At 37.5% G+C, this 27,943-nt stretch overlaps 1 protein-coding gene across 1 annotated transcript in view; it reads left to right on the top strand.

Moving 5' to 3' along the window:
* The window catches only part of ST18 (ST18, C2H2C-type zinc finger), a 102,320-nt gene extending 76,858 nt beyond the window's left edge, over positions 1-25,462 (top strand). The window contains exons 16-25 of the mRNA XM_026841461.1: positions 5,333-5,448; positions 8,274-8,336; positions 9,130-9,198; positions 14,278-14,340; positions 14,436-14,516; positions 15,567-15,788; positions 17,854-17,942; positions 19,421-19,524; positions 21,812-21,955; positions 22,767-25,462. Coding sequence (XP_026697262.1) covers positions 5,333-5,448; positions 8,274-8,336; positions 9,130-9,198; positions 14,278-14,340; positions 14,436-14,516; positions 15,567-15,788; positions 17,854-17,942; positions 19,421-19,524; positions 21,812-21,955; positions 22,767-22,907 — 1,092 coding nt within the window. The 3' untranslated portion in view covers positions 22,908-25,462. The remainder of the gene's footprint in view (positions 1-5,332; positions 5,449-8,273; positions 8,337-9,129; positions 9,199-14,277; positions 14,341-14,435; positions 14,517-15,566; positions 15,789-17,853; positions 17,943-19,420; positions 19,525-21,811; positions 21,956-22,766) is intronic.
* The last annotated feature ends 2,481 nt before the right edge of the window (positions 25,463-27,943 follow it).

Genomic DNA, 27,943 nt, shown 5'->3' with positions numbered 1-27,943 from the left:
TGACGTTTTTTCTCCCATAAGGAAAGAGCATAGAAAAACTAGATGAGTGTATAGAGGTGTCTTCCCATTTCAACCTGTCCTAGGAAATGTAAAATCCCAAACTTGAAAATGCAATTTCAGGAACAAAGATAAGCAACTAAAATTTCAGCAAATACTTTTATTTAGTAATTTTCCAACTTTTATGGCTAATCTTCTAGACTGCCACTTCCAAGTTGATATTTGTCTTGATTTTGGTTTTGTTTCTGTTTTTACTCTTTCATGTCTATTTATGCTGTCTTGGCAACATGGCAGCATAGTCTTTTCTTCGTCTTTCTTTCATATAATTCTATTTTGCTGGCAAGTTTGGTTTCTTTTTTTTTCTCTTGAGCTTGACCATCAGAATATGGATTGCCTGCATTTTTCTTAAATCAGGAAGGGACCATGAACACATTTAAAGGCTAATTAAATAAAATCTTGGTAATTAACACAGACAGGCTTGAGTGATAGCTTTCTGAACCAGAATAAAAGATGTCGCATTTTGGAGTTTTTATTCAACTCCAAATACATCTCCTCCCTATTTGCTCTTATATATTGAGTAATAGCATTGGAATGTTATATTTATTACAAAATCTTTTGGTCAAATAACAAAATCGGCATTTCAAGAACCCATAGGTAGGTGTAAATCTACTTAGGGCTGAGGTTAGGGGATCCAGGCCTCCAGTTCCAAAAATACCTGGAAATGAAAAATAATTCAATAATGTGAAGACAAAAAATCTGTCAGCACTGAGACCTGTCATAATGAGACCAGAGACAATTTGCACCACAGTGGATCATTTCTCGGAGGCTGAGTTGTCCTGAAGAGCACTTTGAGGTTGCCTCTATAGGGGCTGATGACGCCCCGTGCCTGAGTAATGAGAGAATGATCTTTCATCAGGGTTTTGGAGTGCCTTTGACATGAGGCAGTAGGCTGAGGACTCAGGTTCTTCCCCATTCGTGCCGCATATTGAGCAAGCACATCCAGCTTTGAGAGACCCGCCTTGCTGCAGGGGATCAATCCGTGTCGCAGACTTGGCAGGGGGCCTGTCCTGCTGCTCCTCCTCCCTGCTGCCACCACAGCTCAGCAAGAGCTATGACAGGAGCACCTCCGTGTCCCCTGCAATCTCTGCTCCACTTTCAGAAGGCCATGATGGGTGGCTGGCTATTTCCCTCTCCCTTACCAGCGCAGGGAGCTGGAAGCATCATCAGACTACCCAACATGACATAAAGGTCTGTGCTCAGGCACTCTTGCCCCTTATGCTTGGTGCTTTGACACTGTGCAGTTTGTCCCTAACTAAGGATCTGGCCCCAGACCTCTGCTGTGAGCTTTTGCGATCCCAGGGAGCCTTGACATGTCCAGTGATCTCAGGGCCAGAGGCTCTGTTTTGCAAATCGAAGACTGGCAGTTATCCTCATGCAAAGAAAATGACTGATTATATCTATTTCTAATTCATTGTTATCTGGTTCATATGCACAACAGTTGCTTAATTTTGGTGGTAATTTCCAGAAAATATTGTCTCTCTCTCTCTCAGTGAAATAGCCTGTCCAGATGCCCCCTTAAAAAAAAAAATTCTGAATTTGGAAAAAGCTCAAAATCTCTCCAAAAGGAAAGCGCCGAGAAATAACTAGAGCTGTCAGTTAGTTCAACTGTCAGTTCTCCAAAGATTTCAGGGCTTAAAAATGTTAAAAGTGCCAGATGCTATTATCTGTTATTCATGTTACCATTATGTTCTGGTCTTTGCTGAAATCAATATAAACTTCCATCTGTACATTAATGGAGTTTCATTGCTTGCTTGCTTTCTGTAGTGTGCATGCGTGAATATACACATGCTCATTGCAGAAAATATTAGTGTCTGGACTGATTGGGCTGGTTCTGATTTTCCTTTTAGTTTGGAATTCTTCTGAATTTTAATAAAATTTAGTTAGAAATCCATTCAAATGGGAAAGGATAAATTATTCATATGGCTGGACTTGACAAGCTGTGATCATCACCAAACAGACCAAGGAGTGGAAAGTGCTAAAGGTGTTTTCCCAAAAGATTATCTTTCCCTCTAAAGCTAAAGGTCTGGAGAAGCACACAAGTCAAAGCATGATGCTTTATGTCAGTCCCAAATCCACAGAACCAAAAAATATTTGGTCTTTAGGTCTGACCTACTTATTTCAGACAGATGCAGCCCCTTTTGGGCCATATGTACTGATGTAATGTCCTAGAAAGGCAGAGTTCTTATATTCCTTTGTCTGCATTCCCTTTGCACTGTCTTCCTTTTGCAGTTCCTACCCATCTGAAGTTTTCATGCTGCTTGAATAATACCAAGTGTTCAACAAGGTGCTAAAAAAATGCTGAAGAAATCACCTTTTACATGTCTATATGTCTCCCTCATTCCTCAGAAATATACTAAGGGATGTTAACTAGGAAACAAACTTTATTCCTGGTTTGGTCCTTATTAATTTTTTTTTTTTATTTTTCAAAAAGCTAGTTACTATGGAATTGTAGTTGTTCGTGTATGTATGTGTGTGTATAGCTTTCGGTGTAAAAATATCACAAATCTTAATAAGTCAATTAAGGAAATTCACAATTAAGATTTGAAAAGAATAAATTTTTCAAAGATAGAAAATGAAAATACGACAATTCTAAGCCCTCTGGTGTGAATTTTGCTGTGGCTGTAGATGTACTCAACTTTCATCTTGCAATCTTATTTTTGTTAAATGATTCAGTGAAACATCATTAAATGAAGCTGTGAACTGTAATACTGTAGTATTTTGTCAAGCCTTGATATACATAATTCTTGATCAGTCCTCTCGGCAGCCAGTATCAGACAGTGACATGATGAATAACTCACACACACAAATTTCTCGTCCATCACCAGCAAAAGATCAAGAGATATCTTTCATCTGAGATAAAGAACATGGGCTATGTACATTAAAATATAAATAAAACCTGCAGCACAAACAGCTAGAGCTACTTTTATTTGCTGCAAGTGCATCCTGGGGTGTATCACACAGCGCCAGAGTGGTCTTTCTATCACCCTCTACTTCAGGATCCTTTCAGTTGGACCTTTGACAAGAAGTGGAAGAGGCTAATGTGTGCCTGGTCTTGATACAAAGTTAGGATCCAGCCAAGGCGTGCACTAAATTATTAGAAATGCAGCATTGGTCCTCAGTTCAGTGGTACAGATGTAGACTACCAGTTAGTTGATAGAGAGAATACTGATGAGCTAGTCTTCTTCAACCTCCATTATATTAAGCATAAACCACTTTACCTGTATTTTTTAAAATTATTTTGACATCTGACCCCTTCCAGCTGGCCATAGAGGGTCACCATTTTGTTGTTTCTTTTGGAAGCTTTTGATTTTCCGGTGACTTACACTGGTGATACCTGTAGGAGTTGCATTTATGTGTATGTAAGAAAGGCAGATCAGAACCTGCAGACAGAGTCAGGAACTCATATCCCTATTCTGCAGATTGCAGTGGTGAAAACAGCCCTATATGACACTGGAACCAGGATTTAACTCAGTGTTGGAGAACAGTCTTTGGAGTTTCTTGAATCCTAGCATTCATTTTTCACTTGGTTTTTAGTGGTTTAGTATCCATATTTGGAGGATTTTCAACTATTTATTATTTATAACATTTTAACTATACTTATAATTGTATTTAATTTTCTCTATTACTCCTTAGCTGAAGTTTTGCTTTAGAAATAAAATTCTAAATTCCTGAAATATAGCAGGGGTTGGTTTATTATTTAAAATAATTACTCAATAATTACTATGAAAGTGTTTAGAAAAGCTGAATATATGTTTTTTTTGCTTTCTATATTTGTAACAGATGAGATTATTCCCAGACAAACTAACCCCACAAATGTGGTTAGAAAAACCAGTAGTAATTGATATAGTAATAATATGGCATGGCTTCTATATGTATATGTAGTGTGAGTTTCAGTAGGCAGTGGGTAGCCAGTACCAGAAAGCAGAAGGAAGTCATATTGAGGATCCAGTCTCCAAACAGGCAAAGATGAGCTGCCAGAATTGAGGACCATATGGAAGCTTTATCAGAAGAAACACCCCCGCAGAGCTTACAAGTCCCGTTAGGCAGAATCTCCATTTTCAGTCCAGATTCTCCTCAGCCCTCCGCTCTGTGTTAACAGCTCTGTAGACATCCCTGTCCCTCTGTCCTGGCATGTTCATCAGCTGTACAAGCCCAGAGCATCTATGGCACCAGCCCCATGAGTTTAGCAGAAGCTGGGAGCTTCTCCCCTCAACCACAAGCAGCAGTTTCTGCTCCTACAGACAGAAATCTCTGGGTGATACCTACTTAAGTACAGGAATGGAGTTCCAAAACCAATATGAATTCCCAGAAGGGATTAATAAAGATTTGATAACTGATGCTATAAGCTTTGGAGAATTCTTGAATGATACAATATCCACAAAGCATCCCTCCAGAAAGGAAATACTTATCCTTCATAAAAATAATAATAACTGAAGGCATTAATTATCAAAACAGCATAAACCAAGCTATTTTGAAGTCATCAATGAAGATTTTTCAGGAAAAAAAAAAAAAAAAAGAAAAAAGAAAAAAGAAAAAGTAATTTCCTTTCAGGACCCCAGATTTCCAAAATGCCTTCCCAAAGGAGTGAATACTCATGATCCATACCATCCATCAGACAGCACTGTAGCAGTGTTGATTTTAATCTACAAATAACAGAAATCAAGAATTACCTTTAGCAGACTGCTAGTAAGAAAATTTCAAAGTGGTTTTTGTTCTTATGATTTTTACTTTAACAAGACTCTGCACTTTGCATAGCAAATCATTATATTCTACAGCTCTAAAAACTTTGCATTTACATTTATGTACAACAGAGGTTTTTAATTTATGATTGTAATTTTGTAATTCACAGTACAGTGGTATTCACGTGAACTGTATAGAAAACTCAGTCATGCACAGAGAAAACAAGAACATACTTTTTCAAGTCTCATTTGGCTCTATATATTTAAATACTGCTTTTATTTTCTCTAGGTATTTTTCTTTGGTCTTTATTACCATCTTATAAATCTGAACCAATTTTTCCTTAGGTACATCTTAAAACAGCATTCACCTTCAGAAATACTTTCACAAATATACAGTTCAACATTTTTAGAAGTCTAACTATAAGATCCTAAAATTATGATTTACTAAACTTTCTCATCTCTCTCCATCATTGCTTAAGACCCTTTTTTTTTTTTTTTACAAGAGATGCTCTTCTTGTTACAGCAAGTTATTTGTTGAATATATGGGAGGCCTTGAGGACAGAAACCTTTTGTCATATTCTCATCTAACATTTCAGAAAGATCCAGTGAGCTCTCCAGAAAATATGGAGGAAAAGAAGTATCCAGGAGATGTCTCCATACCAAGTCCTAAACCTAAGCTTCATTCAAGAGATCTCAAAAAGGAACTCATCACGTGAGTCACAAAAAAATGCCACGTTTTCCTCTACCCTGCTAAAGACTGACTACGCTGTTGTTCTCAGTGATGGTTTGGAGTGCATTCACAGGAGCTGAGCAGGCAGAGCTGCATGACAGCTCACTGCAGGTAGTTAGTTCCCTGTTGTGTCTATGCAACCGGGTAGACATGAGGTCTGGAGCTGAAACAAGCCAGGGTAGACCTGGGGGTCTGGACAGAATCATGACTAATGTAATACTGGGTATCACTCCTTATTCCTTGGATAGATAGGTTACAAATGGGCAACAAAAACACAGTTTTGTAGTGTGCTACAGATTAGCTGTGCTAATGCTTACATAATTAAAAAACTTTATATGGACAATTATTATTATAGATACACTGTTGAGAGTTTTTGGAGAAATGCTGGGGATTTCTCAGATAGGAAACATGCAAAATTCATAAAAAGATAAAACACAAGACAGGAGCTGCCCCAGGGTTTTCTAACCTGTAAGCTTCATTCCTTCATCTCCTTCTTTCAAAGCAGGGTTAGTTATTCTGGTGAAAATCGAGTGGATGCACAAATTCACACTCCCGGAGAATAAGCTAATACTCTCTTTTCCCAAGTACAGAGACTCCCTTTCTCTGTCTTAAGCTCCAAAACTTTACTATCTAAACTGAAAACAGGATAATTCCATTAAATCTTTCTGCATGCAACAGCTTGTTTCAGTTTAGAATCCTGTCAGTAATATTGTCCCAACCAGTTCATAACACTAGTTACTTTTTAAAATCTTGTCTAGGCTCTTCACAGAAACCCTTTGGATTCACATCAACACCATTTTGATATCAACAGAGTGTTTTCATTGTAACAGTCAACTAGGATTTAGCAGCCATTTATATGACTTTCCTTTCTGTCCCGAACCAGAGTAGGTCTCTCTAGACAAGTGTATCATTTAGTGATAAAGTCCGCAACAATCACTGCAAGCTCACCCATAAAGGAGTCACATCCCATCATCTCGTGTCCTGCTCCCCAGACTCAGTGGTACTGAATGAGTTAGATCCACCTCTGTCTCTAGAAATTATATTTCCCTGGGGCAAACTGCTGTGAAGAGTGATTCCTTCCCCTCATGCCATGGAGTCTGCATGTTGTCTACTCTTCACATTATATCTGCAGTTGTAGTTCATGACCTAAATTGCTACAGGTCAGTTTTGTTTTGCCTCTTCTAAAACAAATGCGTACAAAAATCACTTAGAGTTTATTTGCTGAAAACTAATGGCTTTTCTTCTATAATATTTATTCCTTTGTGATATTGACCTGTTGTGAGATGTCTGTAAAATACTTTTCTACTCTCCTAAATAATAATATCCAGAGTATTTCCTGGGGCGATGATCCACTTACAGCAGTTTTAATGTATTATTTTCAAACAGTGAGTAGAAACAGGTATCTAAAATGTAGCTGTCCAGAAAATCAAAGAATTAATACTTTTAATTTATCAGAAAAATCTACAGGTATCATAAAGATCACATTTCATTTCTGTGACCCCATTGAGCTCAGGACATGTACAGAACAATTCAGTACAGGTGGCTCCATCATGAGGAAGTTTTTAAAATGACATAAACACTTGCAGAGAAAAATTTTTCTGACATGATTAGCTCAGTTGCAGTGAACTAATTTATAAATAACACCTGCTAGCACGTGCTTTCTATTTTCCCACGTTAATTGTCCCATAACTGCATTGCTCAGGTTGAACTGGGCTGTGAAAATGAGGCTGATGTCTTCCTAAGGCTTCTTTATAGATTTAAAAAAGTTCCTAGCACTCTGCCAGCTCAGACAAAATAGCCAGGTGAGGATCTCAGGTACACCTTACTCATTACTATGGAGCACCAGCTAAAAGATTTTGTAGGTTCTGCTTGCCCTTCTTATCCATGGGCCCAGTGAAAGACACAGCCCTTTATAAGGTGACTCTGAAGGGCTGGTGTTAGTGTTGTAAAACACTGTAGAAAGGTATACTTAATTCAGCTACTCTCCCCTTCAACAAATTGCATTTCTTGATACCTTTGCCCTCTTGCATAGGACTGTATCCCAATTTGATAAATGAGCTCAGTGCTATGACTGAAGAAGGGCTGAGGAAAACAGAAGCTACAACACCTTCTCCAGGTCAAACATACTTTTGTCTCTTGGCATAAAGGGACATATTTGTTGTGCTAAATGTACACCACCTTTGTATCACTTCTCTGTTCAGCTGAGAAACCTCTCGGGAAACTTTCGTGCTGATGCTGAACTTCAGCTGTGTGAGCTTGATGTGTTTTCTGTTCTGCAAGCAACCGTAACAGCTAATTTTTCACTTATGACAGCAAATAAAGACTGGATGTGTTTCTAAAGAAGGTGCCTTATTTTAGTCAGAAGTTGAGGGAATTAGTTTGAATATTACTGTTTTCTGGCCTGTGTTATACAGGAGGTCAAATCAGAAAATTCATCCCTAACACCTATGAATTACTGTGAAAATTTGGTACCAGTAATAAAACTGTCCTTTTAAGAAATCAAGTCATAACCAAAAATCTACACAAAGCGTGGTGATTTCACAATACATAGAATAAAAATATAAGGTTTTGACTCATTTGCATGGTGGAAATAGGAAAACTTTTTTCCATCTATACTTCAAGTAATAATTGAAAACTAGAAGTGTTGTATAAGTTTTGATAGTTTTTTGTAGTGTCATGATAGTGTTGAGATGCGCAGCGATGATTGTGGTTGACCTAAGGATCATTATGTAATTTACTGCAGAGTAGGGTGAGCTATCTGGTGTATTATACATACTCTAAGTTCTTACTGCATCTTCTTTGCATAGCTGTCCAACTCCAGGATGTGATGGTAGCGGTCATGTAACAGGAAACTATGCCTCACACCGCAGGTAAGAAACAACAGGAAGCCTAAAGCAGGAAATAGAGCTTCTTTTAGCTGTTGTCATCTTTGAACATTTTTATACTAACCATGCATAAGTATCCAAAAGTAATTTGCAGAAAATAATCCAGACAGAAATGTGGCTAGATTTCCTGGGAGTTTTTTTTTATATTTTGTGAAGGTTTGGGCTCAGTAGACTGAGTTAAGCAGCATATGCTTATTACCATAGCTGCATATCTTAGTTGAGACCTGCAGATAAGTCATTTATTTAGTCAAGTTTCCATTTCCCTAAGTGTACAAGCACTCTCTGTAAAGGTGCTAGTGCATGAAATTTTAATGAAGTTTCTGCAGATACTTCTATGAATGGCTTTGAAAGTCATAGATCTGTTAACATAATCTGAGGTTGCTAAATATTTTCCTTAGAATAGCCCACTGTCAACCTAGGGGTTGAAACAATAACTTCCTGTCTTTCCTTTTGGGAGCAGGAGGGAAGCAGTTTCTGCCTTTTCCCATCCACATGGACCATTATGCTCTACCTGCCCTTCATGTAGGCTACATAGACTCTGTGTACCACTGCCTCCCCACGCAAAACTTTACAGGGGCTTAGAAACTTTTGGCCCTGACTGTGTATCTTTCCAGTAATATAAGAACTACAGACTGATATTGGCTGCTCCTCGTCTGCCAAGAGCAAATATTTATCTCTTTTTTCCCCATTCTAAGTCATAGATTGTCTGGAGGTTGCTGTTTAAAGAAAAATAAAAAAACTCTTTTAGTAAAATATTTCACATCTTTTTTTTTTTCAGCGTTTCTGGGTGCCCACTAGCTGACAAGACATTAAAATCCCTTATGGCTGCTAACTCTCAGGAGCTTAAGTAAGTATTGATAATAGCACAAATGTTCTTGTTATTTACCTTCAATCAACATGTCCCCTACTTTAATGCAGTTGTTCATTTGAATTGCTCTGAGTTGTGTCAAACCTTTGTCCAAATTCTGCAGTGAATTGGTTTGAAAGGTTTTGAATGAAATAGAGTTTACTTTTCTCCATTTGTCTCTCTTCATTTTTGTTCCACTTCATTTTCATGAATTAACCAGGACCTAGGGGAAAAAAAATTGTAAATGCTAAAAGAGTTGCTGTTCTCTCAGTATTTCTAAATCAGCGAGACATAGAAAATATCTAACATGTAAGACAGATCTGGCAGATAACTCAGTCTGATCCTGTTAGAATAAATTAGAATTATTTAGTTAGAAATAAATCTAGTTAGAATAAATCTAAAAACAAGACCAGAAATCTGCAAATCATTTTTTATCATTCACTACCATATACTACAAGTTTAATGTCATTGAAGCAGACATCAAGTCATATGATTTTGTGCTGGCATAATTCTCACCATGAAATGTCACTTATAAAAGGACTGTGCAGGCTCTGCTATATAGACAGATGTATAGGGACATATGAATATTTCAAAAATCTGTAGTCAAGAGAGGCACTGGCAACCAGTCATCTAGTTATTGAATTGGCTTTGTCAATAAGGATGTGGGGAATAGGAAAGGATAATTAGAGTTCTTTCATAGCTTTCCCTCTGCAACTTGTAAATTGGATCCCATAATAGATGGCTTGGAAAAACTCGTGAATGCGTGTAAAAAGGAGAATCCCATGACTGTCCTTTCTGTCCTTTAGGTTCATTCCTAGTCCAGATAGATAGAAGAAAATAGTCTGATCATGGCACTATTATGCTTTTCTAATGATATTAATAGTAGGAGTGACTATATTTATGCTTGACTCAGTGTTTAGTCACAACTTCTTCAGACCAAATGTTAGTGGTCTTATCTTCTAGTCTGACAACTTGAATTATAAACAAAATGCTGAACCAATGGTGGCTATGGAGTTGAACCTGTTGGAGATGTCGCAAAAGGGCAAAGAAAGGCCATTTACATGGGCAATTGATCAAAGCAGTTCCCAAAGTCAGTAGGTAAACCGACACACAGGCATAATGCTTCAGTTTTTCCATCTCAGAGTCTCAAAGGTGTAAAATTTAGGTTTAGTTTGTTTTAAAAAAAGCAGCACAAGAAGCAAGAAACTGATTTGCGAAAATGCTGACAAATTTGAAATCATTTGCTGAGTCATATATATTTGTCCTTGCTTTTGTTGGCTTTCTGCCATACATAGACAGTCACACAAATATTTTGAATAGTTGCGCCTCATGCAGCACCCCCCCACCCCCCCCCATATTCATGTGTGAATAAGGAAATTTGCATACCAATATGGTTATTTTTCCACTAAAGCTTCTAGAGTTTTGGTCATGCCATAAGGAAAGAGGAGCAACAGCATATGACTTAAATGACAAACTGCACACTGTACGCCATGTATAATAAGTGAGTTGTGAAAGACAAAGTCAAAGTTCATGAACATTTCACAGACAGAAATATGTTGCATAACGCACTTAGCATTTAATTTCAATTAACTAGAAAAAGAGCAAAAATCAAAATCTGTTCACAGACAATTTGCAAAAGGAAAAAGGGCTCAATAAAATTATTCTCCTCAAATGTACCACCTTATTTTAGCTTCCTGCAAACATTGTTCAGGTGAAATTTCAAACAAACCTCTGCTTTTGATAAGCCTTGGCTAAATCAAATCACATGCACAAAACTGCGATCATGCATACACTGGTATTATCAATAGTTAATTTTACTATTGCCTTGAGAGCAAAGGGCATAAATGGTCATAGAATCAGGCCATGAAAGTACCCTCATGCAGTTAGGCATTAATATGAAAAAGCTGTGTATTTTTTTCCAAATGGTACTCACGTTTCATTTGCCAGAATCAAGATAAGATTTTGGCTTTAATTATGTAACTCTAAGCCAGCAAAGATACAAGGCTTCCATGTGATTTACAGTTTGGAAATAAGGAAGATCTGTTCAAAAAGTGAGCCTTTCAGTCAGATTCAGGAAATTTTCATCTGAGGATTCTTGCTTGCACAGAGCAATCTAAGGAGGTCAAATTAAAACATACTAAAGTTGATGATGATGCACCAATTTTAAAGCTATAAGGGAGAATTATGACTGATTATTCTATTTCACCAAATAGCTGCTTATCAAGCCTTAAAGAATTTTAGCAGTGTATTTTAGAAAGATATTTACTTACAGTTCAGAAGCTTTACGGAATAGGTAGTCAGTCAGTCCTATCCTTAGACAAGTTGTTTCACTGGTTATATGTCAATTTTAGAAGAGATTCTAGCAGTTCTTCTCGACAGGTTTCACACAACACATTGGTACTGATTTATATTCCATAGGCAGTGTGACATATATCAGGCAATAGTTTTCTCAGCTGACCTCTGTGGGTTTGCCTTAACTAAAGTTCATATCCAACCATCTGTGAGCTTTCCAGGGAGTAAAAGTACCAGAAATGCTCCTAGATCTGAAGCTCAGTGTATTGATTTTATGTTTTATTTACCTAAACATAAAGTAACCCTCTTGGAGAAGGGATCAAAATAGCAAGTACTCAATGTATACTTATAAGAATTTGTGTGTGAAATCACTGAGAGATTTGTTCTTGGAAAACAAACTTGTTGAATTGCAAAAGAATCTGTAACCTACACCCACTTGAGAGTTGACATCTTTTAGGTTGATCTCCTGAGGCCTCTGGCCTTCCAGTGTAAATCTGACTTTTGTGGCTCTGCACAGGAATCCAAAACGGAGGATGACTAAATTGTGGCACCAGTCCAAACTCATCAGCCAGTTAAAAGCTGATGAAGATCCACAGTATTACTGACTGTAAGGCAATATACTGTTGGTGTATCTTGTGCTGTGGAACTTCAAAATCCATGCAAACATATAACCAGTATTTTGAAAACCCAACCCAGTGGTCAAGCTTAGGAGTCTGGCTAGTGAAGCTTCTTACTAATTTGTCAGTAATCCACCTGAAATAACATTTTATGATTTCATCAGTATTAATAGTGTCTCAGCCTCAAATCTTTAATGACTTCAAGAATACCTTGGACTCAACTCTGATTGTGAAATCCAGATACTGTGAGAAGTAGTAAATACATATGGAGAGACATAAATTTAGTTCAGTGTCTTTTTTAAGTCCATAACTCTCAGACTCTCAGATCTGAATGTCTTCCACAAAGAGCTCTTACTGAATTAAAATCCACGTCCAGTCTATGCGGACAGCTCGTCCATCTGTGATCATCTGATAAAACAAGTAGCCAAAATTAATACTCATAGTATTTGGCAGGTGTTCTGGATTTACTTGTGAGCATTCACACTCTCCAGACATCTGCCCTTGCTGCCTGCTCCACATGACACTGTGCCCAGTCCTTGTCCCACACTTAGACAGGTCAACATTTAGCTCTACACAGTCAAGCATATCTGGCACTCTGCAGCCCATACCTCTACCTTCACTGTCAGTGTGAGGTATGTCATTCTGCCAAAATATTTTGTTCAGAAAATATCATGGTGAAATGTTTTGACATTATCTTTAAAGAAAAAAAAAAAATTCTCCCCTTTCTTCAGTTGAAATTATTTGCTGAATTCTACTTGAATCAGTGAATAAATTTGGTCATGTCCAATAATCACATTTTTTGACAAATTAATTGTTCACAGAAAAATAGTTTTAAATATTCTGTGAAGAGATACACCTGCACACTCAGATGCGATATTACAATTATATTTGTAGGTGTTTTCCATGGCAGTCTACCGATGACTAGATTAAATCACGCATCTCCTCACCTCAGGAAAGACTCAGTAACAATTGAGACCCTTAAGAGAGCATTGAACAATGCAAGTTTCCTTAATGGTTCATTACAAGATTACTTGGCACAACCCCTTTTGTAATTCTGATTCTCTGTAAAAATCAGCATTCAAAAGGCCCTTAGGGATGCTTAGCAAAGAACTTTGTGCTGTATAATACAGAAACAGAGAAATGGCTGGCACAACTTCTAAAGGTAAATAATTTTTTTGTGTTACTTTGCGTGCTGAGGTGTGTTTCTCTTCTCAGAAAAAAACCCAAAACCAACATACAAAACAAAATTAAACAAAAACCCACACAAGAAATACAATACCCTCAAATAAAAAAAAAAAAATTAAAAAAAAATCAATCAATTATCTGAACTGAGATGGAAGGTGTCACCTTCCTGCTCAAAACCCTACAGAAGTCAGTGGAAAGACCTACCAACTCCAGTAGGCTTTTGAGAACATTCTTCATATTACCAGTAAGCAAGAAGCCCACCCTCCCAGACCACTGTAACAGGCAGATTTGTTTCCTTTCATTCTATGGATGGTTTAGTATTAAATATTCATACTTGAAAAGGCTTGTTTGTTGCACACACACACAGACTATGTGACATAAGCATAATCCAGTTGCCAAGCTGAATACCCACTTGAATCTAGTGGTAGAAAGATATGGTCCTGTTGTATGCTTACAGGGATAGAGTATACAAATTATTCATTTCAAATTCTGGTTATCATCTTCCGATGCCCAAAAATAAAACTGCTTCTCTGCTTCCATTTCTCCTTCCGTAAATACTGGCAAAGTACTTATTTATATCTGTACCTGAAAACATTACGTAACATATATGTATATGTTACATGTATAACAAACACATAACAGTAAATTTATAAATAGATCTACATCAAGCTGCTGGGGTTTTTTTATAATGTTGATCCTCTACAAGGAAAAATGTTTGGTGCAAACAGTGTTATAAACTAACTAAATCTACACATCAGATGCAATATATTTCTCTTTCCTTACTAAAACTCTGTTATAAAAAAAAAAAAAAAGTATAAAGGCTAATATGCTCATTAAAAAAAAAAAATCAGAAAGAACTAGTTCTAATTATACACCAAAAATTCTGCTGTTCTTTCTTCTACCCTAGACAAAATGCAGAAGGTACATGTTATTTAGTGTGTACCCTTGAAGCCATATTTTTTAAGCTCTCTCTATTATTCTCTAGGTGCCCGACACCTGGCTGTGATGGCTCTGGCCATGTGACAGGGAACTATGCATCCCACAGAAGGTAAAAACTGTCCCATCACATGGGGCTGCAGCTCTCGGGCTTCTCACCAAGCAGCAGCAGAAAGAGGTGGCTTTTGTTCTGTGTGTTTCTTTCAGCTTATCTGGTTGTCCTCGTGCCAGAAAAGGAGGTATCAAAGTGACTCCTACCAAGGAAGAAAAAGAAGACCCTGAACTTAAGTAAGTACAAAAGCAGTGGTCTACCACCAGTGAAGGGGGGAAAAAAGCCTGTAAGAGCTCAGGACTTGAGGCATCATAGGAGAAGTTCATCTGAGCCATGTGATAATATGGCCTAGAGCTGGTGTCAAACCAAGTGTTTCTGTTCTAGAGAAGCTGGTGGAGACCATCACCAACTGTGGAGCCTGAATAGTTAGAAAGGATTGCTGTATCAGCTTGCATTGGTCCAATTATTTTAAACAGTGCTATGGAAGTGCCACTTGTTTGGAAAATTTTGCAAAATGAAGGAAAACAAATTATTTCTGCTTGTGGTGAAATCTTAACATGTCAGTCACTTAAATCAGAGTGACACTTTCAAAATGTGTCTGAGAAGTTAAAAATATGCAAATCTCCAGTCTTCCCTCTATAAGAAAATTAAAATTTCACTTAAAATGAAAACTGGAAGCTCAACAGAGATTCACTACATTACTGACTTTAATGCATGTTCCATTAAAATAACTAAATGATAACTACCAGAATACAGATATGAAGATTTAGTTGCATACAATGTTGTCCTTAATAGCAGATAAGGATATATGAGAGGCTGTATGACACTGACAGAACAGACAAAAAAAATCCCAAACTTTTCTTTGAAAGTATTTGCATGAGGTGATACAAATTTTCCAGGTATAGGAACCCATCCTCAGCTTCATGCCAAAAGCCTAGATAAAGAGGAGAGTTGTTGACTTTCCATACACTTGTACAAGTGTGATTTATTGCTTGTGGTAGAATTTCAATTTTCTTTTCTGGTAAAATACTATCTAAATGAATGGTTTAGTTTCTTAGGCTGTATGACTGTATTTTAAATTGTCTAATCTTAAAATCAGCTGAACCCAAATAACTCAGCTTGACATGAATTGGATGCTCAGGTACAGTGTGCCTCCAGGGAACAAGTCTTAATCTGTTAATTGAAAGTGGCACAGGCAGCTGAAATTATTTTCTCAGACTTTCTTAAGACTGTCTTTGCCTGCTCTCTCCAGTGAAAATAAGGATTCTTTTGCTGTGTTTCTGTAGATGTCCAGTGATAGGCTGTGATGGCCAAGGTCACATATCAGGTAAATACACTTCTCATCGCACTGCTTCTGGTTGTCCTTTGGCTGCCAAGAGACAGAAGGAGAGTCCTGTCAATGGGTCTTCACTATCCTGGAAACTGAACAAACAAGAGCTGCCACACTGTCCTTTGCCAGGCTGCAACGGGCTGGGTCATGTTAATAATGTTTTTGTCACCCACAGAAGGTATAACTTTGTGTTTTCTCTTTTCATTTTTCCTTAACATTCCACTGTTGAATTGGCAACATGCGAAGTTACAGTCTGAATAAATTGTGCTGAAGTCTCTTAAGTAACAACATAGTTTACATTGCAACTGAGGTAATATGGATCAGAATAACTTGCAGAGAGTTAGGATCAACTTTTACCACTTTTTCTATGTTCCCATTGCATCTTGACTTTCCAAGGTCTTTTCTTCCAATTAGCACAGTTTCTATATGGTTTAAAATTTAACAGAGTTCTTTCCTAAGCAAATATGGAGTTGTATCTATATATCTTTTACAGAAAATGCAAATATCGTCAAAATGTCATAAAAAAAAAAGGTTTATTTAGCAAGACCAATGGCTGCATTAATTTCATCTTTCTACCAGTGGAAAAGCTTTTCATAAATTTTGTATTTATCTAGCTAGAACCACACAAAAGTAAACATGTAGAACTCAGTGGATTACCCAAGCTTGAAGTTAAAATAATCTTATGAAGAAAACTATACTTACAAAACAGGAATCATGCACATAACCAGTAAAAGTAAACACCAAGATAGTATATTTGACCATGTTCAATCAATATTACTCTAAGAATCTGGCTGTAGAAACTGAATTAGTACCTGGCAAAGTTTGGTCTTCTGTCTGTGACAGGAATTAAGTTCACATTCCATGCCTCCTTTGCTTTCTTTCTAACACTCTGAGCCAACTTCTCCAACACAAGAATGTCCAAGGTAACAAACAAATTCAGAGTCCAGTGTTAACTTTGTGATCTATATCCCATGTCAAAGTCTTCACATTAGGACACTCGTGTAAATTGGGGCTAATGAACTCATGCTAAGCAATATGATAACTTCCAGCAAATAACATAAATAGTATGTTAGCTGGTTGCAACTCAGATGACAGATGATTTCTGTCCTACCTAAGGCTGGATCACACTCCAGATCATGTTAGTTAAAATGAAGTTGTAAATTTACTTTTGTGATATGATACCCTTCCCTAGCACACTTGAAACCTAACAAGTAACCCATGGCTTTGAGACGTTCTTCCAGTTAGTTATCTGCTCTGGGCAGAGATATTAAGCAGCATTTTCTAACTGGAGAACTAGCATGTTTCCCTTTATAGCTTTTAGCTAAGCAAGTGTGAAGCTAACTGTTAAAGCTTTTTTTTTTTTTTTTTTAATATATATAATGTGAAAACACCATGTCTGTTAAGATTTTTATTTTTAATTTTCACACACACTCACAAACCAACCATTTTTCCTGTGGAACAAAATTTTTCTTCATTCTTTACTTGGCTCCATCTGAATACAAATCCTTCTGCCAGTTCTTCAGCATATGGGCATTTCTTCTTTGTTATTTATAAAGATAGTATTAAGACAGTGCAATTCATCTTAGCCCTTTAGTGGGCTATAAAAATTGCCTCAGATAATTACCAGCTGATGAAATTGTAAGCTTTGAAATAGCAAAATGTAATTTAGTGTGAACAGTGGTTAAAAAGCAAACTGACTATATAATAGAACCATTCAAAAAAGCTATTACAGTCTATAGGGTATACCCAGACTATTATTGTATTGATCATTATTATGTATCAACAAAATGATACAATAGTTGAGCACCGTGGAAATCATCCCATTAACCATTTTTTTTTTTTGATAGTAAACTTGCGATTTTAAATTACCATACTGCCCCTCTCTTCTGGAGTACAAGCCCTCAATAAAAACAATTGAGAGGTTTTATTTATAAGTGTTGGAACTTGAAAAATTCTGTAAATGCAACTTAACTTAATAGTGGCTGCCACGGCTACTTTAATTATTCTAAAATATGCTTAAGAGTTGTTTACTTATAGGTTGAGATTTCTGTGCCAATTTTCAAACTGGAATATACAGTTAAATGGCTCTTTATGAGTTATGTCATTCCCTGAAGCTATGCTATAATGGAGATAGTGATGTGACCTTAGGTACAGAGGTCTGTCCAAGTGCATGATAATATTGCCTGAAAGGATTGTTGCCATTTTCAAGTGGGTGCTAATGTTCTTTTTCCTATCTGTTTCAGCCTGTCTGGTTGTCCTCTGAATGCACAAGCCATAAAAAAGGGCAAAATTTCGGAAGAATTAATGACTATCAAGCTTAAAGCAAGTGGTGGTAAGGAGATTTGTAAAAGACGATGACATTTATTTAGATAGAAGGGCCTTGACTCCCATTTATACTTATGCCCCTTTCTGCCGTTCTGGCATTAATTCTCACTCCTTTCAGTTGTCCCTAGCAATAACAATCTTGAATAACAAAAATCTTTGCATGAGAGATTATAAAATTCTCCTCATTTACATCATCATAACTCAACATTGAGGGTATGCTCTCATTTTCTCTCAGAGCTTTATTTTTTCATTTGGAGATGCTTTTAATAGTTATTGCTAATAAATTATTAGTTACAGATCAGGAGGACTTAGGTATCTGATGACTAAGGTAAGAAGTGATAAATATTGTGTGCAGAAATTGACTCTGCTCGCTAACTTGAATACTACATGGTTTAGTTTCTGGGCAGTACTTGGACAATTTTGCTAACGTGTGTAGTAAGTGTAAAGGAACAATTACAGAATTGATATACGAGGAAATATGTAGTAGTCTTCTTTCTTATACAGCATGCTTTACTAAATTGGGCATTGATCCAGGATTTAGGGAACTTAGTCTTTATGCCTCCAACTGCTGAGGAAAAGGGTTGTGTTATGCTGGGCAAACGAGTCATTTGCTTCCAAGTGTCCATGTTATCACTGGGGCAGGGACTGCTGCTTACAGATTTCCCAACATGATTCCCCAGTAGAGTTTGTTCAGGGCTATAGGTTTGAAAGCAGTAACAACAGTGGCACAAATCTCCAGGCAGAGCTGGTCTCAGAGTGATACTGAGCAGAAAGAGGGCAGCAGCTGTAACTGCTCAGTATTTTTCAGGACAAGGCTTTCATTAAAGGCCTGAAGATTTTTTTACTTTGCATCCCTATTTGTGGGGATGTAAAAGTCTTCCTTCCTTCTTTTTCTGTAATGCTTGTTGGCTTCCTGACAATTTCTCTTTCGCTGTTATTTAAATTTCACTATTTATTGCATGTAATTAAGGCTGTGCTTCTTGAAGTTATTCTGCACAGAGATTTGCTCCCACAGAACTTGCAAGATCAGAAGCAGGTACAGATGAGCTTACTAAACTGAGCAGTTATACTAGTGGAAATGTTAGGGTGTTCCCTGCAAAAGAAGGGTTGCAGTTATGTTTATTTTAAAATGAAGAAAAAAACATCATGTAAATACCCCCTTGTGTTTTATGATAAACTTTCTTCTTTCTGGGCAATTTTTACTTTCTGTATCCTCCACCTTGTAGTTGCATGCTGCACTGGAAAGAAAGATTGTGACACAGAAAGACTTGGAAATCCTCTTCTATGTTTCAGCTCATATAGATATTTTATAGCTATGAAACAATTTTGTTACTGAAAGCAAAGACGCAATTTAAAGATCAATCATTTGATCCAAAGCTTGTTATCATCCTCTTGTTTGGTAACAGGTAATGCAGCTTGTTACTCATATATCCATATACATGTGGACACTTTAAATCTCATATTGCTATTTTCAACTATTTGTAGGTATTGAGAGTGATGAAGAAATTAGACACTTGGATGAGGAAATAAAAGAACTGAATGAATCCAATCTTAAAATTGAAGCTGACATGATGAAACTTCAAACCCAGGTATGGCATCAAAATACAAGTTTTACCTTATCTTATGCTATGTTTAAACACAATAAATAAATTAAATGCTATGTAAATGCTATGTTTAAAGAAAGTTAGTCCCCTGTGGACTTGTTTTCCCATCACTCTGTGGCACTTAAAAGTACCAAAATCCTACATGCTTTTTTGTCAGGTTTTGTTTGTTTGTTTTCTGTAAATAAGCAGCAGATTCCTGGGTATTGTCATGAAGATCTGCGGAGTGACAAATTCAGGGCAGTTTGGAGCTAATCTTGGCAAGCAGGCAAATCATATTTACCAAACAAAACATTCATTTTCCTTTGTTGACCAAACCTCTGTTGACCAAACGGAAGAATCCTATTACTGTGGTCAGAACCCATTTTAGGGAGGTTATTATCTCTTACCAGAACACTCTAACTCTTAATGGGGGTTGATTTTGTTCTTATGTGTACCTAAGAAAATCTCTCTAGTTCAGTTCACCCACTGTTAGTTATTCAAATAGTTTGAATTTTGCCTCCAGGCAACACCTGGTAAAGAATTGATGCCTTTTGCTAATCTGTGTAGCAAACAATTTTGACAGGAGCTATGTAAAAAAAGTAATTATCTTTCATTCTTTTGTATGCTGGCAAAATTAAATTAGCTTTAAGATGCTGATAGTTGTTCTATGGAGTAAGCTGAATACATTCATCCCTACAGACATTCCTATATGTACCTGGGAGTTCACCTGGGCAGACTAGGTAAAAGCAAGAGCAGAAGCCTGCTCAATATTTTCAGAATAAGAGTTTAAGAAAAAAATTTCCTAAATGAGATCTGGAATCTGTGTATAAATCTAAACTGATCTAAATCAAATTGGCTGTAATCACACCCCTCTGTAATTCTACCACACCAGAATCTATACAGTGCTGATTCATGCTGGTTTTATAACCGCCACCATGTGTATCATCTAAATAAGGATGAAGGTTATGCCACCTGTGCTGGATCTAAACAATCTGGCTTCACACTGCAAAAGTTGTGGGGATATCCATCCCACATTGCATTGTAGTGTATGTGTGTGTGTGTGTGTGTGTGTCTTTGCAGTGTCTCAGGACACTTATTTCAGTTCTCGCTGGTAATCACTGTGCTATCTGCCCAAATTATGCAGTCAGATTTCTTCTCTGACTTGCTCCCTCATCAGACAGCCTCAGCAGCAAAGTCTGAGTTGAACTACAGCTGAAACAGCACACCACCTACATGGCTTGCTCTATCTCCTTTTAATCTAGCCTGGCCAGGGCTTAGGCTGCTGCGAGCACCCTCCAGAGGAGAGGATGTAGTGGATCACAGGCAGGCAAAAAGGAGTTCCTCTCCTTGGGGACAGCATGTGAAGAAGGGAAGTAACACCACAGCAAGAGACAATTAAGTAGCGCAGAGATGTGCATCCTAATGAGGAGAGGGTGGGCATAACAGCCAAGGACGTGACTCCATCACTCTGTTCCTTGTGAAACCATGGCCAGGTGCAGGGGTGGCAGCCCTTGGTTCTGACCTGCTGCTCCACTGTGGGGTGAGGAGCTGGGCAGGAGAACCAGGTCCTGCCATTGCTGCCTTCAGTTTTTCATCACTGCCTTTGACATATAAGCAGTCAGAGCTGAGTATATTCCCAGTGCTCCCATGCTAAAAGGATACCATTTCCTGCTGTCTCCAAACCTCTGTGTTTCCATTCTGTTGGTCAGGGATCTTCTTTGCGATTACCATTGTGCTCTCAACCTCTGTTTCCTTCCCACTCTGTTTTTCTCTCTTATTGTTTCCAGTGCCAGCCCTGTCACTAATCCCAGCATCCCACAGCTCTACCCTCCTCCCAGGAGCAGGGCAGTAAAGTCGCACAACAGCTAATACCCATGCCCTTGCTTTTGTGGTCGATCAGCAGGGATGCTGTAAGAGCAGGACAACAATGTAAACATCAGCCTCCTTTCCCCTCTCCTCTGCCAGCCCTGCAGTCACACTCTCCACTCCAGCTCAAGACTGACTTTCCCCTCTGAGCTCATTTCCCTCCTCCCGTCGCAGGGCACCCTCCAGTGCTTCGCTGCCAGAAGGTTTCCCTGTGAATCAGCAGTGAAGTCCATCAGTTCAGAGCAAATACGACCTCTTTCTTGCTGTGAATATTCTGTGGAGAAGTTATGTCTACCCTAAAAAGCCCCATACCTGAGTTTCAGACCCCTCTCACAATCATGCAACTGCCATTTTGTGTTCAAACTGCACTTTTAACACTGCCAAGGGTCTGTCTGTTTGTCTGTTTGTGCCTGCGTGTGTCTTTTAGATCACATCTATGGAGAGCAATTTGAAAACAATAGAAGAAGAGAACAAACTCATAGAGCAGAACAACGAGAGCCTGTTGAAGGAGTTAGCTGGCCTAAGCCAAGCCCTCATCTCCAGCCTCGCTGACATTCAGCTTCCACAGATGGTAAGACCACAACCAGCAGCTTCACACCTTCTTTGAGACTGTTTTGCCAGCACTTGAAGCAGATGAGCAAGCTCAGGGACCAGCAGGAGCACTAGAGCTGCATTAGCAGACAGCTCTTTTAGCCTAATTTACTTTGCAGAGATACTGGATCATGAAATCTGTGTAATAGCAGGCACAGTTGCTTCCAGGACTGAATGAGCCCTGGTATCACTGCCCTGTACCACACTGTGCAGGACAGGCTTTTTTCCCTTGTATCTCCCTCTCTGAATGCCCACCCTGCACAAAGAGTGAAAACTTCATACCAAGAATCTTTATTTACTCTGCCCCTAGATCAAAATTTTAACCTGTTTCATACAGGTGATTTTTCTGGAGCCAAGAAAGCTCTACCTTCTCAAAAACTCCATGTCCTTCATGTCTTACTTGCAAATGCAGGCCAAATCCAGGAAGGTACTTGGGTATCCAGAGTTGCAGTCCCCTTTCCCAATCTCAGGAGTGCCCCTGGGAGCTTAGGTGAGGACAGTTATGGACATCAGCCACAATCCCAGAGTCAAATGGGCCTCAATAAAAAAAGCAAGTTACACTGATGACAATATCTCCAACTCCTTTTCTTTCTTGGAGAGTGTATGGTTCCTCAAGCACAGGCAGCTTCCTTCATTTCTACAACCCCTCCATTAATTTGGATGGCTGCCCTGTTTACAACTTCTCCCCAGTTGCTATATCACTGCTTTTCCATGCTTTGGAGTTGGGTGTTTGGGGTTTTTTGGCCTTAATTTTCTCTCCTACAATTATAATCTGTTTTGTCTTCATTTAGGGGCCAATCAGTGAGCAGAATTTCGAAGCATATGTAAATACACTCACAGACATGTACAGCAATCTGGAACGGGACTATTCCCCCGAATGCAAAGCTCTGCTGGAAAGTATCAAACAGGCAGTGAAGGGCATCCATGTGTAGGATGTGAAAGCTGCTGGGCAACAGAAATTACTTAACAGCAGTAAACTCCAGATGGATCTGTTAGGAGTTCATGTACTGCTAAGGGGTGTAGGTTGCCATGCTGCATTTACAATTGCAACATTGCACTAATTTTTTCCCAGCTGACATAAAAAAAAAAAGAATAAAAACACAACAGACTATTTGTATTAACAGCAATGCACTCTGTTAGTATATTGTATTTATTTCAGTACAATTCCTTTTTTTTTTCTTCTTTTGCACTCAGTTTTTGTAAAGTGAATGTAAAAAGTGTGTGCGACTATTTTTTATATTTTTTATTTATTTCTAATCAAAGAGTTGGTTTTTTTATCTTTTAACAGCATTTTTGCGGCCTGCCATATTTTTACAAATGTGTTTATTAATTTATTTTCCAATGGGATTTTAAATAGACTGAAAAGTTATACTGTAAATTAAATAACTTGCTGGGTTTGTACAGGAAGATAAAAAACCTATGAAAGTAACAAATGACTGAACCGTGGTTCTAGTTTTATTTTCCTCACATCCTGCTTTTTTATAATGGCTTTGTATCAGAAATGGGTTTGCGGTAACATGAGATGTGAAGATGCATGGAATGAGAAGATAAATGGTGCCCACTAGTGGGGAACTTGGGCTCTTAAAAGCACAGTATGCTGGAAAACAGTGTGTTAAAGAAGACGTTAGCAATAATGAAATATAGCAATCAGCAAAGCACTTGACTTGGCTGTGTGATTTAGCCTATGCGAATGATTATTTAAAATGTTTCAAGAGAACTTCAGATTTATTTTACCACTGCAGTTTTTTTCAGAGTTAGCTCATGGAGGGAAATGACAATTATCTCTAAACAAGAAGGATAATTTGATAGGACTGGTACTTTTTTAGTATGAGATGTTGAGGTTTTAACCAAGTGACCAGTATTGCTATGGATTTGGATTTGAAAAACACAAACACATCCCAAGCTGAAGGCTTTGTACATAACGAATCAAACACATCCCCCCTGAAATGGCATTTAATACTGGTTTGAACTTAACGGCAGCTGAGAAGGCAGCAGTCTGGAGAGGAATAATACCGCTCCAGCACAACGGTGGTTGCTTTTCTCTTCGAATGAACGGTAGCAACACCGTGACTGGTTTCTCCCATCCTTCTTCACTAAGACTAGGCTGATACTGAACTTGTTACCAGTCTTTCGGTAGGGTACCAAGTGCTACAGAGCATACAGACAGACGGAGGTGCAGTCAGACAAGCACTTGCGCAGAGGCGCTGGCGTGCGCCTCGGTATCTGGTTAGCCTGGGTGTGGACCTTCTGAATCTGTCAGAAAGTAGCGGTTGCTATAACAGAGGCAATGTCTATTTCAGGGATTGTAAGTAATTAAGCATTATTTCAAAAGTTTTTTTTATATTTATTTTTTTTAAGAAAAAGGTATAAACAACCAGCTAAACTGCCTTTTTTGTATGCACACACACCTCATGTGCATATGTGCCTCAGTGTAAATGTATACATGGATCTAGCGTGTGTTTAATTTCTCCGTGCTATAATGAAAGTGTTTATTTTTATTAGCCTCATTTATATTTAGATTGAATATGATGGCATTCACAGGCTTGACATATACAATTATATTATTACTGTTCCTGCACAAAAGTACTATTCAAAAGTGATTCAACTCTCATGCACTGTGGTCACTGTTCTGCATTAGGTGGGGCTTGCTTTTCCTTTGAGGGTTGATTCAACTCTCCGATCTTAGTTTAGACAGGGGAAAATGTATGTTCTTAGGAGCTGTGTTTATTTTTAAATCGATTTTTCAAAAGCTACCATATGTGCTGTCTAATATAAATAGGAGGACACCAAACAAAAATTTGCTATTAAAGCTATTGTTCTTGCTAAAAAAACAAAAAGCAAACATTTGTTATACTTGTTAAATGCATACAAAATGAGTTCACTCATTACAAAGACTAAAATTTAATTTACTAAATATTTTAACAAATTTGTTATATATTTTATTTAAGTAAAAAAAAAAAAATCTCTTACTGACCTATGTATTTATTATTATGATTTACTATGGCTTCAGGTTAATTTATCTGTGTTTGGTTGTTTGCTCAGGATGTTCTGTGAAGTATGTTTGTATTTATTTGCCTCCCTTGTACTTGATGTGTTTTGTAACGTGCACTGATTTTTTTCTTTTTGTTTTTCTTTTTTTGTGTTTAAATGCATTGACGAGCTATACTGTAAATTAGACCTTTTGTAAAGAGCAATGATGTATGCATTTTTTAATTTGGAGTAGTTTGTATACTGTTTCTTCATACAATTAATATTTCTTACATCAAAACAACAAAATTGTGTTCTGTGCTGTACATTTGGTGTATGGTAGGAAATAAAATTGATAATGAAACATTGCAGCAAGTTTGTTGGGTTTTTTTAGCCTCGAGATGCCAACTTGTATTACACTTTCTCAACTGCACCTGGCACTATACAATGTGTCATATGTTTAACTTGCTTTGTGTACAAAATGTGTCATCCCTGTAAGTAAATTTCTGGTATAAATAATTTAATTAGTGTTTTACTTTGTCAATTTGAAATAAGAAGGAGAAAAATGGAACTGTTTAAGAGGTCTTTTTCACTTCTGAAAGAAAAAAAAACATTAAGATAATAATCACTGCATTATTTAATACATTCTTTTCTTGGCAGTTGTAGACTTCATTTATACTGATAAAGTACAGGATTTGTGCTGACCTTTAACAGCTGCTAAATGATGTTTAAACATAAAAGCCATTGTAAAGTTTCCAGCAATTCAGAACCGCCCACTGTTCCAGTGTAGTTTTCTGCTGAGATTTGCAGTGCTTAGACGTTGCACAAATAAAAATCTGCTGGTTTTAGAAAGACAATATTTCCAGTATCTAATAGACTTTCTTTTTTCACTGCTCACTGTAGTGAAAACAGGCCAGCTTCATTTAGGGTGAATGCTAACGGCTTGAGGAGCATTTCTTGTCTCAGATTCCAACTTCCCATAGATAGACCAAGAACAATTTTCATTTAGAAAATAAGGTAAATTTAAAGCCCATAAAATAGCTGGTAATTATTTATTTGAATAGACATAGCCAGATAAACCCAAATGGACTCTGACACTAGAAGAAGCTGATGTGTCCTGCATTTAAATGGAGCAGAGGCTCAAAATTTGGATCATGACATGAATCCTGGATACTCACAAATCTTGCCAAGTTTCCATCTTCCCAGCAAAGAGTTGAGATGGAGACAGACCTGTCCTGGCAAGCTCTGCTCCACTGGGGTTCAGAGTTTTCTTTGCTCTAGGACACTTATCCAAGGACAGCATGAAATGGTTGTTAATTAATTGTTACTGAAGTAATATTTCTTAATAATTATTAATTAATATAAAATAGGGGTTTTTTAGGGTCCTTTAAAATTACTGTTTAGCTGTAGACCTTCAGGTCAGCAGACACTAATGGGGTAGTCTCACATATCACAGATGAAACAAAAAGAAGTCTCCCTTATTAATGTGCCTTAATGCTAAACAGATAAAGACTGAGGCCAACATTTTCATTTTGTCTGACTGCCTAAATTAAAATTATAAATTTAGAAGGCCTTGTTGTCAGATAGGCTGCTCCCCACAGCTCATTTCTTTGAAGATCTATACTAATTCTGATTAACTGCTGTTTATAAGATTGGGGGAGGGCAGTGGTATGAGGGTGTTAGGCTCTACCTACACCTAAGAAAACAATGTTCCAATCTCAAATGTTGCCGCTAATCTGAGACAGGGACTGTCAGCAAAGAAACAGTTTTCTTAGTGGTTTTGAATAGGATATATGATATCCACAGTTAATTGATTAAATTATTATTATTTAAAGACTGTTCCTCCATTCATCTTTAAACAACTTGCTTTGATAATGTTTATTTCAGTGTTGAAATTATGGTCTTTTTCATTTAAAAATAATAATGCAGTTAAACCATATTAATTACTAAACTAACATAAGCGATGGAGGGGTGGGGTGGGGAAATCAACAAAAAATGTGTTTGAAATAACTTTTCAAACCATTTCCATCTTCTGAAGTTTCCATTGTTAATAATTGTTCTGTATCTATGCCTATAGAAGGGGGAAAAGTGCTCAATACAGTAAAAATGTATAAATTCCATTGATTGAATTGACTTGAATGGAACCGAAGCTTTAAATATCAAAGAGAAGGGATCAAGAACAGTTAACATTTGCAGTCCTATTGGCTCAGAAAGTCTGTCCTGTCTCTTAACTAATCAAGATGAAGTTTTCTGAGACTAAAGTGTAGAAAACAGATTCTGTTTTCTACTGTAATCTTATTTCTATTTACTAATTAAGCACCTCTTCTCTCCTTCTGGCTTAGTGTATCTATCTAATTATGTCACGGCTTTTCCATTCAGCACCCATTCATTATATTAGACTTTTTTTTTTTTTTTTTTTAATGTCACAGGATTTCTTGATGGGAATTTGTTATCATGCAATGATGCAGAGTTATAACAGAAGCCACACCCTTTGTTTCCTCCCGTGTTCCTTCAATGCCATACATTCTACCTGTCTTGGCATTTCTGTTGTGCTTAATTTTTTTTTACGACTTGTGCAGCAGTATGACTTGGATGCTGCTATGAGATTTGCACCAGACAAAGTCCTTGCTCAAGACACTGTGGGATGACAGAGCTCCATTTAGCTTTTGTGTAATGTAGGACAGTGACCTAGTTTCAGTACCGTTCGATATCTCATTCTGGCTTGGTTTTCTTCCGTCTCTTTTGCTCTAGTAAGTCTTAGACAGCCAAGCTTACACATAATTTCATCAAGGATTAGTCTGATTTCCTGTCTGACTTCATGGTACAAATAGCTTCAACTGCATTTCATTCTTAACAAATGTTCCCAGTGACATTGTCCAAGTAAATCTCAGGACTTTTCAGCTATGTGATAAAAATTACTATTTAGGTTGCTGCTATCTTATCCTAAACTGTTACTGCAAAGATTTTTCCAAACCTGGTTTTGGTGCCCAGCTTCATGTTC

Source organism: Athene cunicularia (genome assembly GCF_003259725.1).
Source record: "Athene cunicularia isolate RWA chromosome 2 unlocalized genomic scaffold, athCun1 chr2_part1, whole genome shotgun sequence".
In the NCBI taxonomy this organism is placed as follows: Eukaryota; Metazoa; Chordata; class Aves; order Strigiformes; family Strigidae; genus Athene; species Athene cunicularia.
The sequence above is the reverse complement of the archived record's forward strand: the minus strand, read 5'-3'. Positions and strand labels throughout refer to the sequence as shown.